Source organism: Lipotes vexillifer, unplaced genomic scaffold (genome assembly GCF_000442215.2).
Source record: "Lipotes vexillifer unplaced genomic scaffold, Lipotes_vexillifer_v1.1 scaffold278, whole genome shotgun sequence".
Taxonomy (NCBI): Eukaryota; Metazoa; Chordata; class Mammalia; order Artiodactyla; family Lipotidae; genus Lipotes; species Lipotes vexillifer.
This window is the reverse complement of record NW_006769677.1, coordinates 4,284,065-4,297,644: the sequence shown is the minus strand read 5'-3', so window position 1 is coordinate 4,297,644 and position 13,580 is coordinate 4,284,065. Positions and strand designations below refer to the sequence as shown.

The following is a 13,580-nucleotide window of genomic DNA, read 5'->3' as shown; positions in this document are numbered from 1 at the left end:
TTCTGTGCCAAGGTAAATCTGATTGTGCCACTCTTCTGCTCAAAATCCTTCAATGACTTCTTATCAAAGTCCTCACTAACGAGGCCCTATGTAACATTGATCTGTACCCTCACTACTCATTTCCTGTCACTCTCCCCCTTCATCACTTGGTTCCAGCCACACTGTCCTCCTTGCTGTCTTTGAGACATGGACCCCAGGTCCCTTACACATGTTATTAATGTGCCTAGAAAGGGCTTCTCCCAGACATTCAAGGGGTAGCTCACTCACTCACTTTCTTTGAGTCTTTACTCAAAATGTACCTTTTCAGCTAGGCTTTCCCCGGCCACCATGTTTAAAATTTCAAATGTTCCCCTCCCTTGCATTTCATATTACCCTTTCTCTTAGCACTTAACAAACATACTTTATATTTTACTTCTTTATCTTGCCTATTGTTGGGCTCTCTCACTAGAATATAAGCTCTATGAGGATGGGGATTTTGGTTATTTTGTTCTACAAGATACTACTCAGTATCTGGAGCACTGCCTGGGATATAGTAGGTGCTCAATAAATGTTTGTTGATTTACTAAATGAATATATAATTTGTATAAGGAAAAAAGTTCTGGAAATAAAAGTACCTATTTCTGACAAAGCAAGCATATATGTCAATGTATAGTAGGACATATCACCAATCTGATCACCGTAGTTATCTCTGGGGCAGGGACTGGGAATGGTTTGGGAGTGTTACAGGGGACTTTCACTTTATCTGTATTGTTTGAATTTTTTTTTTTTTTTTTCCTGCGGTACACAGGCCTCTCACTGTTGTGGCCTCTCCCGTTGCGGAGCACAGGCTCTGGACGTGCAGGCTCAGCGGCCATGGCTCACTGGCCTAGCTGCTCCGCGGCATGTGGGATCTTCCCGAACAGGGGCACGAACCCGCATCCCCTGCATCGGCAGGCGGACTCTCAACCACTGCGCCACCAGGGAAGCCCTTGTTTGAATTTTTAATGAGTATATTCTTGAACTACTTAGTTTTCTTTAATGAGCTAATTTAATTACATTTATGACTATTCTGTTTCTTTTTTAGGGAAAAGGAAAATAATATAACAATAGGTAAATGGTTAAGTAATTTATGGTACATCCACATGTTAGAATTTCCTCATGCAATTATTAGCAATAATTTCAAAGACAGTTCATGCTCTCATATTAAATATTAGATCAAATGCAGCACACAACAGTATATAATCCCAATAGTGTTTGTGGAGATACATCTCTGTGCTAACTCCCAATATACTCCCAGAAGAAAACAGAACAAATTGTTAACATGTAATTAGCAATTCTATAAGGGACAGAAATTCTTCTTCTTGACATTTAATATTGCCTAAATGTGTTAGAATAATGTCATTATCTCTATGATCAGAAAATGTATTAAAAATTTTAAACAAATATATAATTTTTCTATATTCAACCTTTTATCTTATTTATTTTTTAACTAATCTTGGTTCCTAGATTTTTTTTTTTAATTTTTAAATTTTATTTATCTTTTATACAGCAGGTTCTTATTAGCTATCCATTTTATACATATTAGCGTATATATGTCAATCCCAATCTCCCAATTCATCACACCACCACCCCCTATTTTCTGCCTTTTTCAGTCAGAGCTAGCAAATATTCCCCTACTTTTTCTTATAATTTGTGTACTCCATTCCCAAAGACTGGTATTTGTAAATGCTCAAATCTCCCTTCTCCAGTGTGTAATTTATCTTTATTCGGATGTGAAAATACTTTGTTTTTAACTGTTGATATTCTATAGGTCATTAGGTTTTATAAAAATCTCTTTTTGAGAACATCATTGTAGCCAGGAACCAGATCCAGTGCTATCTTCCAGTTTCACTGAGTTTGTGGAAGTATAAATGTTATGAAACCCAAAGCTACTCTTTATGTTCAAAATTACATTGGATATAATTTCCCCTAAAAGTAAAATTTTATTTTTATAATATAATCATTTAAATATTATTAGTTTGGCTGAATGTTTTGATTCCCTCTTCTAGGTTGTTCAGTGATTCTGTTAAAATAAATTATTTCAAATGTTCATTCCAACATTTAGGTGCAAAGTGCAAAGACATTACTAGGTGCAAAGACATTATTTACCATTTATTTTTTTCCCCACTGTTTTCTGGAGTCTCTACGTAAAGATTATTTGCCCCTCAAAGATTTTCAGTGTTTTCTATATAGCTATTTAAAATTTATTATTGTCTTGTTCTAGGAAATATTTCTTTTTATTTTGATCTATTCTTTTTAAAATTTTTGTGCCACGTCACGCCACTTGCAGGATCTAAGTTCCCTGACCGGGGATCAAGTCCGGGGCCCTGGCAGTGAAAGCGCTGAGTGTTAACCACTGGACCACCATGGAATTCCCTGATATATTCTTTTTATAGAAAAATCTTTTTCTTTAGTTTCAAATTTCTTTATATTTCTTAATTACTACTATATTAGTGTATTTATTTCTTCTAACAAATAGCCTTCTGTTTACATGTCTTCTAACAAATAGTCTTCTGTTTACATGTCTTCCCTGTTCATTTTTTAAAAACTTTTTATCAGCAATAGCTGGGACCTCTATTCATGTTTGTTTCTTTTTTTTAGTTTTGCTATGATCTATTTTCTGCTTCTCTGTCAGCCCATCAACTTTACTTAGACTTTCTTCTTCTCAAGATATTAATAATAATACAGTCCTTTTTGGGAAAGCCTCATGATTTGCACAGGATCATCTCTCTTTTTCCCACTACTTTTTTACTGCTTTAGAGCATTATCTACACGACAAACTATGATCAATGCCATCTATTTACCTGGCCCTTCATTTTAAAATATTGAGAATTTTAATTTTATATCTTGACCCTTTAATGACTTCTAATTCCATTAAAGTAAAATCCAAATGCTTTATTATTAATGGTACATAGTCTCCTGCTTTTTTTAGCTGTCACTTTTCCCCTCATTCACTACATACCAGCTGCACACTGGCCTTCCTCCAGTTTTTGGACTCATGAAGCCCTTTACCACTGCAGAGTCCTTGCAAATGCTGACCTTGCTCTCATATATATCTCATGAGACTCCTTTTCATACTTCTGTTTTTAATTTAAATGTAATCTCTTCAGAGATATAATCTCTGATTATCTCATGGCTCTCTCCCTGCAAACACAGCATCCTGTTTATTCCTTTATGGTACTTATTCCAATTTGTAGTTATTTACTTATTTGTTTATTTACCCATTCATTATTTGTTTTTCCTACCAGACCGTAAGAGATAAAGGGGAAACATATATGTTTGTTCACTACAGTATCCCCAGCAATTAATAGGCCACTTGGCACTTAACGCAGGCTCAATAAATATATGAATGAATGTCAGGGCTGAATGACTGACCAAATGCACAAAGAAGGAAGCACATATTGACCAATCCATCAGCTACAGCATGCATTACATCTGATATTCCTGCTAACACCCGGCTCAGCATGGTGCCTCTTATTAGACGATGTCCATCTAATAGGATGACTCTTCCAGTGATGAACATGTGCTCTCCTAGCATTTTTCGTGTCACAGACCCTGGAGACCAGGAAGGCAGTTCCTCTTCTCTAACTTAAGCCTTCCCTATGGCAATTACCATTACTACTCTAAGGAACTTAACTGGAAGCAGAATAAAATTCTTTCAGCCATGTCTTCATTTGACGTGTGTGGGTATTCATTTGGAAAATCTTTGCCTTACCTTTCTTCTGTCCTCTCATGGACTTCATCAACAATGATATGGGTGATTCCTTGTAGGGCTGTGTCCCCCTCAAGCCTTCTTAGCAGCACTCCTGTGGTGCAGTATAACAGTCTGGTGGCTGAGGACTTACAAGTAAAAGGGCATAGAAAGCTTTAATGAACTTTCTGAAAAAAGGAAACACTTTCCTGACAAAGCCATTTTTAATGGTTAGGGATAAAGAATACTGAAAACACCAGCAGTCCTATTTTAATATAAACCAAGAAACTAAATGCATAGTTTCTTGCTGGCAACAACAAAAGCTTTTCTACTTTACATCAAAATTTTGAGACTCATAGAAAGCATTCAAAAATTATTAAAAAACATAAAAATAACAGTGAGTGATGAAATCAATTCTGAATTTGTTCATTCCATTTTTGGTTAAATGGATTAAGTCCCAGTTTAGGGACAAAGCAGCACCTACTAGATCACTTCTGGCAATAAAGAATAGAAGGTCTTTACAGAGGAAATTAAGTACACCCCAAAAAGAGTTTAAACCAAAATATTTCTAAAAGGACTTCAGCCCTATTGAAGTATATATTCCAACTTGCCCAGAATCTCCAGACCCCAAGGGCTCTTTACACTTGAAAATTGTAAATTTCTGTCATCAGGAAATAAGAAAAGCATACAAACCCTGACACTTTCTAACCGGATCTGGTATCCCACAGTCAGACCCACTCTCTCTGCTCTTTCTTTAGCAACGCGTTCGGCGACAGAGATGGCAGAGATTCGTCGGGGTTGGGTACAGATGATGTTAGCCACCTTCTCGGGTGGTCCGTTCAGAGAATCATCCAGAATAAACTGTGGAATCTGTGTGGTTTTCCCACATCTGTATGTCAAAACAAATAAGCCCCAAAATAAGAGTTTTCAAGTGCTCTAGTTAACTAAAGAAGCAATCATATCCAATGAGGAAAGTAAGAAGCTGATTAGAATAAAAGTTGTTCAGCTTCATCTATCTTCTAAACCTACCTACTGACTTATTACCTATAGCTGATAACTCCTAGGAATTTGCACTTAGGTTAACAGGGCAATCAAATAATAGTTTACTATTATTTGTAAAATTGGGACTACTGAATAAACATTAGGTTAAGGTCTATAAATGCCTCCAGGAATGTGAACTCTACATGTGAATCCTAAAGAAACAGGAATATTATCTTATGATTATTAAAATACTTTATATTTTCCCCATTGGTGTGGTATTGCTTTGGCTATACCAAAGTACTGACCGAGGCTAAAAAGATAAGAAACTGGAAGATACAAAGTTACTACTATATCTGTGAGTCTGGGCACAAATGAACTAGATTAAGCCTGCAACTTGTCCCTGCCAAATAGGTTTGGATAACATATGGAGAGTGTGGAACAGGAAAAATAATGTACCCTAAGTTGTTCTTAAACAAAAGCTTTAAGGAAATCAGAATAAATTTTGAAAATTCATTTCTGAAGTTTCAAGCTAAATGTTCTGGAACTGTCCTTTACATTTTAAAATGGGCCTTGTTAAAAGCCTTCAGCTAGGCCTTTTGCCTTAAAATTGTCTTAAGGCAGAGGTATACAATATCTATAAATTCCCAAATTTCTGGGCTTCCCTGGTGGCGCAGTGGTTAAGAATCCGCCTGCCAATGCAGGGGACATGGGTTCGTGCCCCGGTCCGGGAAGATCCCACATGCCGCAGAGCGGCTAGGCCCGTGCGCATCCAGAGCCTGTGCTCCGCAACGGGAGAGGCCACGACAGTGAGAGGCCCGGGCACCGCGATGAAGAGTGGCCCCCGCTCGCTGCAGCTGGAGAAAGCTCTCGCACAGAAACGAAGACCCAACACAGCCAAAAATAAATATAAAATAAATAAATAATTTTTTTAAAAAAATCCTAAATTTCTGAGTTTTGTTTGTTTTTTTTGTAATTTGGCTCTATAGGCTACAGTTGCCACATTATTTGCCTCTGTGAAATATTATTCAATATTTAACAGGAAAAAGCACAAATAACACCAGCAACTGTTTTTTTTTTTTAAGTAGAACTGGTGGTGGTAACCAGGGCACACACTGTATCTACAGATGAAAGCTGCATTAGAAATAAATCACATTCTTACCCAGTCATACCACTTATAACAAGCACTTGGTGCTTGCTCAACAGTTTAAGAATGTTTTCTCTTTCTTCCCAAGCAGGGAGTAATTGTCTTTCTTGCAGAATTGACTGGAACTGTCTGGAGGCCTAATAAAATAAAAGATAAGACATCAGTTTGGTTACTTTCAATCACCTTTCACAAAGCTCTGAATGTGGAATCCCATAGTTAGACCTACCCTTTCTGCTCTTTCTTCACCAATTTGTTTAGAGACAGAAAGTGCAGATTTGTTGGGGGTTGGATGCTGGTGACTTTAGTCAGAAGGCTGTTCAGAGAATCAGCCAGAATAAGCTGTGGGATCTGTGTGGCTTTCCAACATCTGAATGAACTGAAGGATCTTATAAGAGAAATAACCCCTCTTGCTTAGCACCTATCCAGCTCTTTTTGTAAGTCTCTATACTAGCACTGTTCAACAGAACTTTCCGTGCTGATGGAAATGTTCTGTTTGCACTGTCCAACATAGCAACCTCTGGCTACATGTGATTGTTGAGCACTTGAACTGTGATCAGTGCTGTCGAGGACCTGAATTTTTTATTTTATTTAATTTTAATAAATTTAACTTTAAATATCTACATGTGGCTAGGGGCTACCATACAAGACAGCAGAGTTCTACACAGTATCAGATTTTTACCAAAATCACTAACAGTAACAGCACTCACTAAATGGTTCTTTTTTTTTTTTAACATCTTAAATATATACAATTTTTATCTGTCGAGAATAAATAAATAAAAATAAACTGGTACGGATTTATAGATTTCTTTTTTTTTAATTCCTGGGTTATAATCCAATACTGTACATCCAATACCTACGATATAATCCAATTTATTTTGTTGCTCTCATTTCATTTTGGCCATTGGGAGCTTTTCCAGGTTGATTCTTGAGTCCTTCTGACATGCCCTCATCTATTTTGTTTTGTTTTGTTTTGTTTTTGAATACTCCCTCATTTAAAGGGTTCTTTTTGGCCAATCACCACATCTATGTAACTCATTTTGACATCTAATGGCCAATGCTATAAACATTGTACTGTAGGTTAAAACTGTGGATGTATTTTTGACTAATGTAAGAAATTTATACTAACATTTATATTAACATACACATTTTCTGCATGTAATTTTATCACCTCTAAACACACTGTTCAAACTGAATGTGTAATTTTTTATTTCTACCATCTTATTATTTATGGTGCGATTTTCTAGTCAATTTGACATTCTATGGGTGTTGCGGTATATATGTACTAGTGTTATATATACTCTGTCAAAAATCAGAATCACAGAACTTTAGAATCAGAAGGGCCTTAGATAGCATCTAATCTAATCCCCAAACTGGTTAAGCAACTAGTCTTTATCCTCCATCCAACTCTGCCCTAATACTTCACTTATGAGTTCTTTTAAAATAATCTTTTTTCTACCCCTGAATGGGGTAAAAACAACATGGACTTTGAAAACAGAGAGAATTAGCTTGAAACCCTGTGTTGCCACTTACCAGCTATGTGACCTTGGGCAAATTATTTATCCTGTGAGCCTGTGAAATGGGGTAAGAGTCCCTCCTTCTCCTTCTCCTTTTCTATACTGTTATTTCTAATGTAATCACAGGACTACTTTTCCCTTCACTTATCAGATTTCCATCATAGTAACAAAGCCACACGATTCTCAGAATATTTGGTATATATGTGTTTCATTTTCATCAGCCATTGGATTTTCCAAAACTATCTAGAACATGCATCCAAGTTTGCTGTGGCATGCAGAAACTTTGCCCAATCAGAGTAAAAGAGAGCTGAAAGTATACCATGGAGAGCAACCAAAGCTTCCTAATTCCCAATCCCTTCATCCATACATTAGGGAGGCAATGCTAGCCATTCTCTCAGAATACCCTACCTGTTTTATTCGGAACTGCTTGCAGATTTTGACATTCTCAGCATGTACTGATTTTGCCTGCCAGTCATATCTTTTGGAAATCTTTTTCTTAAGGTTGACATAGCTTTCATTCTCCACCATAACTGGTGCAGGACCTTCATCCTCATCTGTCTCCTCCTCAGGCTCTGATTCCTTTTCAACTTGAAGGGGATAAAAGGAAACGTTTTAGATACGGAGCCCTTTCTTTAGCAGGGAAAAGTCACTATCTAACAAAGTAACAACAACAAAAAAATCATAAAATGGAGAAAAAGTTAAAGCTTGAATAAAACAAGTTCATTTATTTCCACACTACTACTTCTACTGCTAAAGAACTTAAAATGCATCTCCAAATAGACTTTAATCAAGTGAAAGTGGCTCTGGTTAAACCAAATTAAAAACAAAGAAAAGGGCTTCCCTGGTGGCGCAGTGGTTGAGAGTCTGCCTGCCAATGCAGGGGACACGGGTTCGTGCCCCGGTCCGGGAGAATCCCACATGCCGCGGAGCGGCTGGGCCCGTGAGCCATGGCCGCTGAGCCTGCGCGTCCGGAGCCTGTGCTCCGCAACGGGAGAGGCCACAACGGTGAGAGGCCCGCATACCGCAAAAAAAAAAAAAGAAAATCATGCCCTGCCTTGTTAATCCAGTAGACTCTGTACATTCAGAAATTAACTGAAAGTTTCAAATATTTGCAAGTGTACCTACAATTCCATGACACAAAATAACCCAAATGTCTATCATATGATGAATCAATAAATGAAATGTGATATGTCCATATAATGGAATAGTATTCAGTAATAAAAAGGAATGAAGTACTGATACATGCTACAACTTGGATGAACCTTGAAAACATTACGCTAAGTGAAAGAAGCCAATCACAAAAAGCCACATATTCACTATATGATTCCATTTCCATGAAATGTCCAGAATAGGCAAATCCATAGAGACAGAATATAGACTCATGGTTGTTACGGGTTGGGGGAAGGGAGAAATGAGTGACTTGCTAACAGGTACAGAGTTTCTTTCTGGGGTGATGAAAACGTTCCAGAGTTAGACAGTGGTCATGGTTGCACAACTCTGTTAACATACTAAAAACCACTGAATTGTACACTTCAAAAGGGTAAATTTTATGGTGTGCAAATTATATCTTAATAGAGTTGTTATCTTAAAAAAAAAGTTAATGACACACAGTTTGTCATTTCTTGAGGAATACATCTGAGTGCTAGAACTCGCTGCAGGTTGGGAGCGAATCAAGGGGCCAGTGAGGGAACCTAGCCAGCTGTCCGGCATCCGCATCTCGGTGCAGTTTCACTGTTCTCTACCTGTTGACATTTACCTAGGAACTCCTGGGAAATAATAAAACTTGCTGCTCTGAAAGAAAGGTGGCAAAAAATAAGAGAGATCCTATGGTGAACTTTTAAAGGGGGGTTACTTGTGATGTAAGAATCTGCATGGCACACTTGGATCTGGAGGAAGCCAGAGGCTCGTACAAACATTTCTCTATTTGAGGATTTAGGAACCCATAAAGAGAGACATCCCCTAATGACTTTTGGGGGTCTATCATACTAAAAGCAGGAGGGTATAGATGGTGGTATAGAAAGAGAAGTATCTCTAAAAACTCATTTTAAAGTAATCCTATATACAATAACAAGTAATCACAGGAAACCAAATGGATTACACGAAACAGACTTTTCTGGAAGGATGCTTTAAGGTTCTTCCAGCCCTCGACTGCTAGAATAAACTTATACATCACTACAAACTTTCAATTCAGGGAGTCAGAACACAGTGACAGAATTAGGCCTTACAAGTAAAGTCAGGTCATAGCTCAGGGGAGATCCTACACCAGCCCTCAGAGCCTCTGATTGCTGTAATCCATCATTCCAAATCCCGCCTCCACAACACCTCATCAATGACTTACATACCTTCTGGAATTTGATTTGAAAGAAACGAATTACTTGGAATCACTGGTTTACGACAGACAGGATTATTTATTCTGGTCCCAGAGGATACTGGCAGAAAGTTCACAGGTGGGACACTGTACTTGTGATGGGTATATGTTAGTAACTTGGCTATTTCTGATTCTTCCTCTAAAAGGGTTATCAAAGAATATACAACAGGTTCTGAAGTTTCTGCAAACGTCAAGGCCTTGCCATAAAGGAACTCAGAAATATGTAAACGACAAGCCAGAGGTAGATTCTCATTGGTGGAATAAAATGCTACAAGGGGAGCTTGGTAGGGGTATTTGTGGTCTTTAGAAAATCGAATCTCAAGTTCGTATAGAAAAGATGCATCTCCGTCAGCATTTAGATGGGAATCATCTACACTTCTTTCTGCTCTTCCAACAATTTGATTTGGGGGCACTTCATGTTTGAATTTGCACTTTGATCCAAATTTGCAATTTCCTTTGAGGTAAAATTTACAGATTTCAAATGACGTCTCCTGTACATTTTTGGTACTTTCCTTTTGCTTGGATTTGCAGAATTTACTCGTCAAATACCCCAGTTCTAATCCAATGGTCCAGACTCTGTTCTGAATTCTTTCTATAAATTTTTCTCCACAGATTGACTTGAGGGCAAAGGCCTCTTCCTGTCGCTGTTCCACACACTCATCCAAGCTTATACGCGCAACGGCCTCAGAGATCTTCATCCTCTCTCCAAATGTCTCTGAAAAACACTGGGTGAGCAGATGTTCCAGTGATGCCCCCATGTCTCCATTGCAAATTCTCAGGGCTACCTGACAGTGCTCAGTGTTGAAACCATACCTGCCAAGTGAGAAGCATGACAAAAAGGACTGAGTAACATCAAACCTCAAAAGAGAAATTCATTTAAATACATATATGGGAAGGCATAACTATACATAGGCAGGGTTTGTGTCTTGAAAAAGTGCACCTGATAATACTAACTCCTCCTTCATCTCCCTATCCTAAAAGAGAGGATACTGGGCGTATCAGGTACCTCTGGAACGCACACAACACGAAAGTATTTGAGGAGTGGTAGGTGCATTTATAATACACTTTCAGTTTCCTTCAATTTTCCCATAAATAATGAAAGCAAACCTGGAAAGTTTTTGCACTGCAAATGTTGAGACTGTAAATTCCGGATGATGAGGCTCCACCAGGCCTGAACCAGCACATTCCAAAGGATCTGAGTCGGGAACAAGGGAAGCTTCTCGTCCAGCTGACCAGTACTGCTCATCATCATAATCAGGCTCATCATCTTCTTCCTCCCCAGAAACACCCCTTCTGGCAAAAGTAACATTTTCATATATTAATTTCTACTTACCTCAAAGAAAAATTTAGTAAGAGTCTAAGAATTTAATTCAAGGAACCAAAGGACAGAGAATCCTGACCACTATTCAGTCACTGATTTAATTTTTTATTGACCTATTAATTTATATCTCGGCAAGTAACAGAGTTTTTTACCTGCCAGGTACTATGTTAAATGTTTTATATGTACTATCTCTTTGAAAATCTTCCCAATAACCCAGCCAGATTGGAATCTCTATTTTTTTTTTTTCAGATGATCAACTAAAATTTAAGAGAAGATTAGTAACTGCCAAAGGTTATAAAGTAAAGAGCAACTAGAGATTTTAACCAAGGTAGTCTGACCCAGAGTCTGTGTTCTTAACTACAGAAGCCTTGGCTATCCTCTCTCTCTTCTCATTTATAAAAACCATCGCTATTTTTTTTGCTTTGCTGCATAACCACCTTTCCTAAATTTAAGACAGATAAGCAATTTGTAGATAGGATGGAAATTGAGCTGTTCATGACTGACCGTTCATTAATTCTGGCAAATGGAAAGGATTAACCTCTCCAACTGAAATCACAAAGCAAAACAGCCAAAAGTCTAAAACAACCTTTCTCTTAGGCAGATGGTCATGAGAAGTGTAATCATAAGACTTCGTCTGATCAACTCAACATTTGCTCCTAGAAAAATGCTTCTACTTGTTCACTATAAGGTTTTATTTGAAAGGTTATCAATAAAGCAACTACTGAATCCATATTAGAACTGTCCTAGAAAAAGTAAAGATGAAAAGGCGATCCGTACCATTGCTCACAGATATTGCAAAACAAACTCACTCTAAAACTGTTGCTGAAAAATTATTCTTGTATTTCTCTTGGCTCACTTTCAACTAGTTATATACAGCCACTACAGGATCAGTACTGATACAGTATTCCAAAGACACACAGGACCCTCACACTGCCAATGCATCTTCCTCAATACAGTAATTTACTGAAGTAAAATAATTTACTCAGATCCAGCATCTGCATCTTGTTCTTGCAGGTCTCGGAGAAGAGCTTTCACTTTTTCTTGATTCTCAGAAGTCATATGTAGAGTCTGAAGGGGCGCTTTGGCTTCAGGCTTCCATTTGGGGTGTGCGTCCCCTTTTCTCACGCTACTGTTACTAGGTCTGCAAAGGACACAAGAACAAAATTACACATTTATCCGTGAGCAGAACTTTTACATTCTCCTCAGGGTCCCCAAATATATATAACATGACTGGACTGTCAAATACCCTACAAAAGATGACAATGAATGTGAAGAGATTCTCTATTTTCTACAGTATTTACCAGATTTCATTATATTGAAACTGCTGGAGAAAAACCTGATTCGATGCTTCATTAAATCTAGCTTCACTAACTCAAGAGTCCTCTGGAGAAAGTAATGCTATGGTGACTCCTTCTGCACTAGCGGATGTTCAGAAGAAATGCACTACATACAAAGAGTACATATTTCATTCTATTTGAGGTACTTGATCTGAAAACAACTGAGAGTCCTATCTTGTGAATATTAGGCACTATTTTTTTTTTTTTTTTTTGCAGTACGCGGGCCTCTCACTGTTGTGGCCTCTCCCGTTGCGGAGCACAGGCTCCAGACGCGCAGGCTCAGTGGCCATGGCTCACGGGCCCAGCCGCTCCGTGGCATGTGGGATCCTCCCGGACCAGGGCACGAACCTGTGTCCCCTGCATCGGCAGGCGGACTCTCAACCACTGCACCACCAGGGAAGCCCTAGGCCCTATTTTTGAAATATTTACCTAAATTATTATTTCCTGATTACAAAAATCATAATAATACATGTTCACTGTAGAAAAGTAGAGAACCAAGAAGAAAACAGAAGTCATCTTAAATCACATCATTCTTTTTCACATACATTTTTTATAAAATTGTACAGCACATATAATCTTTTATAATTTGCTTTATTTCCTTATCAAAATAAAACTGTCATTTCCCCCAAATTAAATATTTTCCTACAACTTAACTTTTAAATGGTTACACATACATATAGAGGTACTAGAATTTATTTCACAAATCTTTCATTTTTGGAATTTAGATTTTTTTTAGGGATACTTTTTAATATTTAAAACAATAATCAGCTCTAAAGTTTAACTTTACTCACTGAATTTCTTTTTTTCACTTGGCATGTTTCATTATAAATTTTCACAAATCTAGGGAAATGGCAGAAACTTTCTCTGCATTGAAAATCCAACATATTATTAAGATTTTGAAAAGAACCACACACTTACACTCGCAAAACTGGGTACCAAAGGAGAAAATAGAATAGACTGGTTTTTAACCACTTAGTTGCAACCTCTGAAAAGAAACGTTAGCCCAAATTCATCATTTCCCCTTTTGGTTTCAAAAAATTTTAAATCTACAGAAATTAACACCATTTACCAAGACTCACCAATTGTTAACAATTGCCATACTTAAATGCACACACACATTTATGCCCTTCTCTTATTTCTCTCTCTACACACACACATATGCATATATATATATATGCTCCCTCATATATGTACATGCATGCTCTG

At 37.6% G+C, this 13,580-nt stretch overlaps 1 protein-coding gene across 1 annotated transcript in view; it reads right to left on the bottom strand.

Annotated features, from left to right (window-relative positions):
* DHX57 (DExH-box helicase 57) overlaps positions 1 to 13,580 on the bottom strand; it is a 58,303-nt gene that overhangs the window by 30,310 nt on the left and 14,413 nt on the right. The window contains exons 3-9 of the mRNA XM_007445770.1: positions 12,020 to 12,178; positions 10,824 to 11,009; positions 9,691 to 10,529; positions 7,757 to 7,935; positions 5,850 to 5,971; positions 4,403 to 4,598; positions 3,734 to 3,858 (exon numbers count right to left, since the gene is read on the bottom strand). Coding sequence (XP_007445832.1) covers positions 3,734 to 3,858; positions 4,403 to 4,598; positions 5,850 to 5,971; positions 7,757 to 7,935; positions 9,691 to 10,529; positions 10,824 to 11,009; positions 12,020 to 12,178 — 1,806 coding nt within the window. The remainder of the gene's footprint in view (positions 1 to 3,733; positions 3,859 to 4,402; positions 4,599 to 5,849; positions 5,972 to 7,756; positions 7,936 to 9,690; positions 10,530 to 10,823; positions 11,010 to 12,019; positions 12,179 to 13,580) is intronic.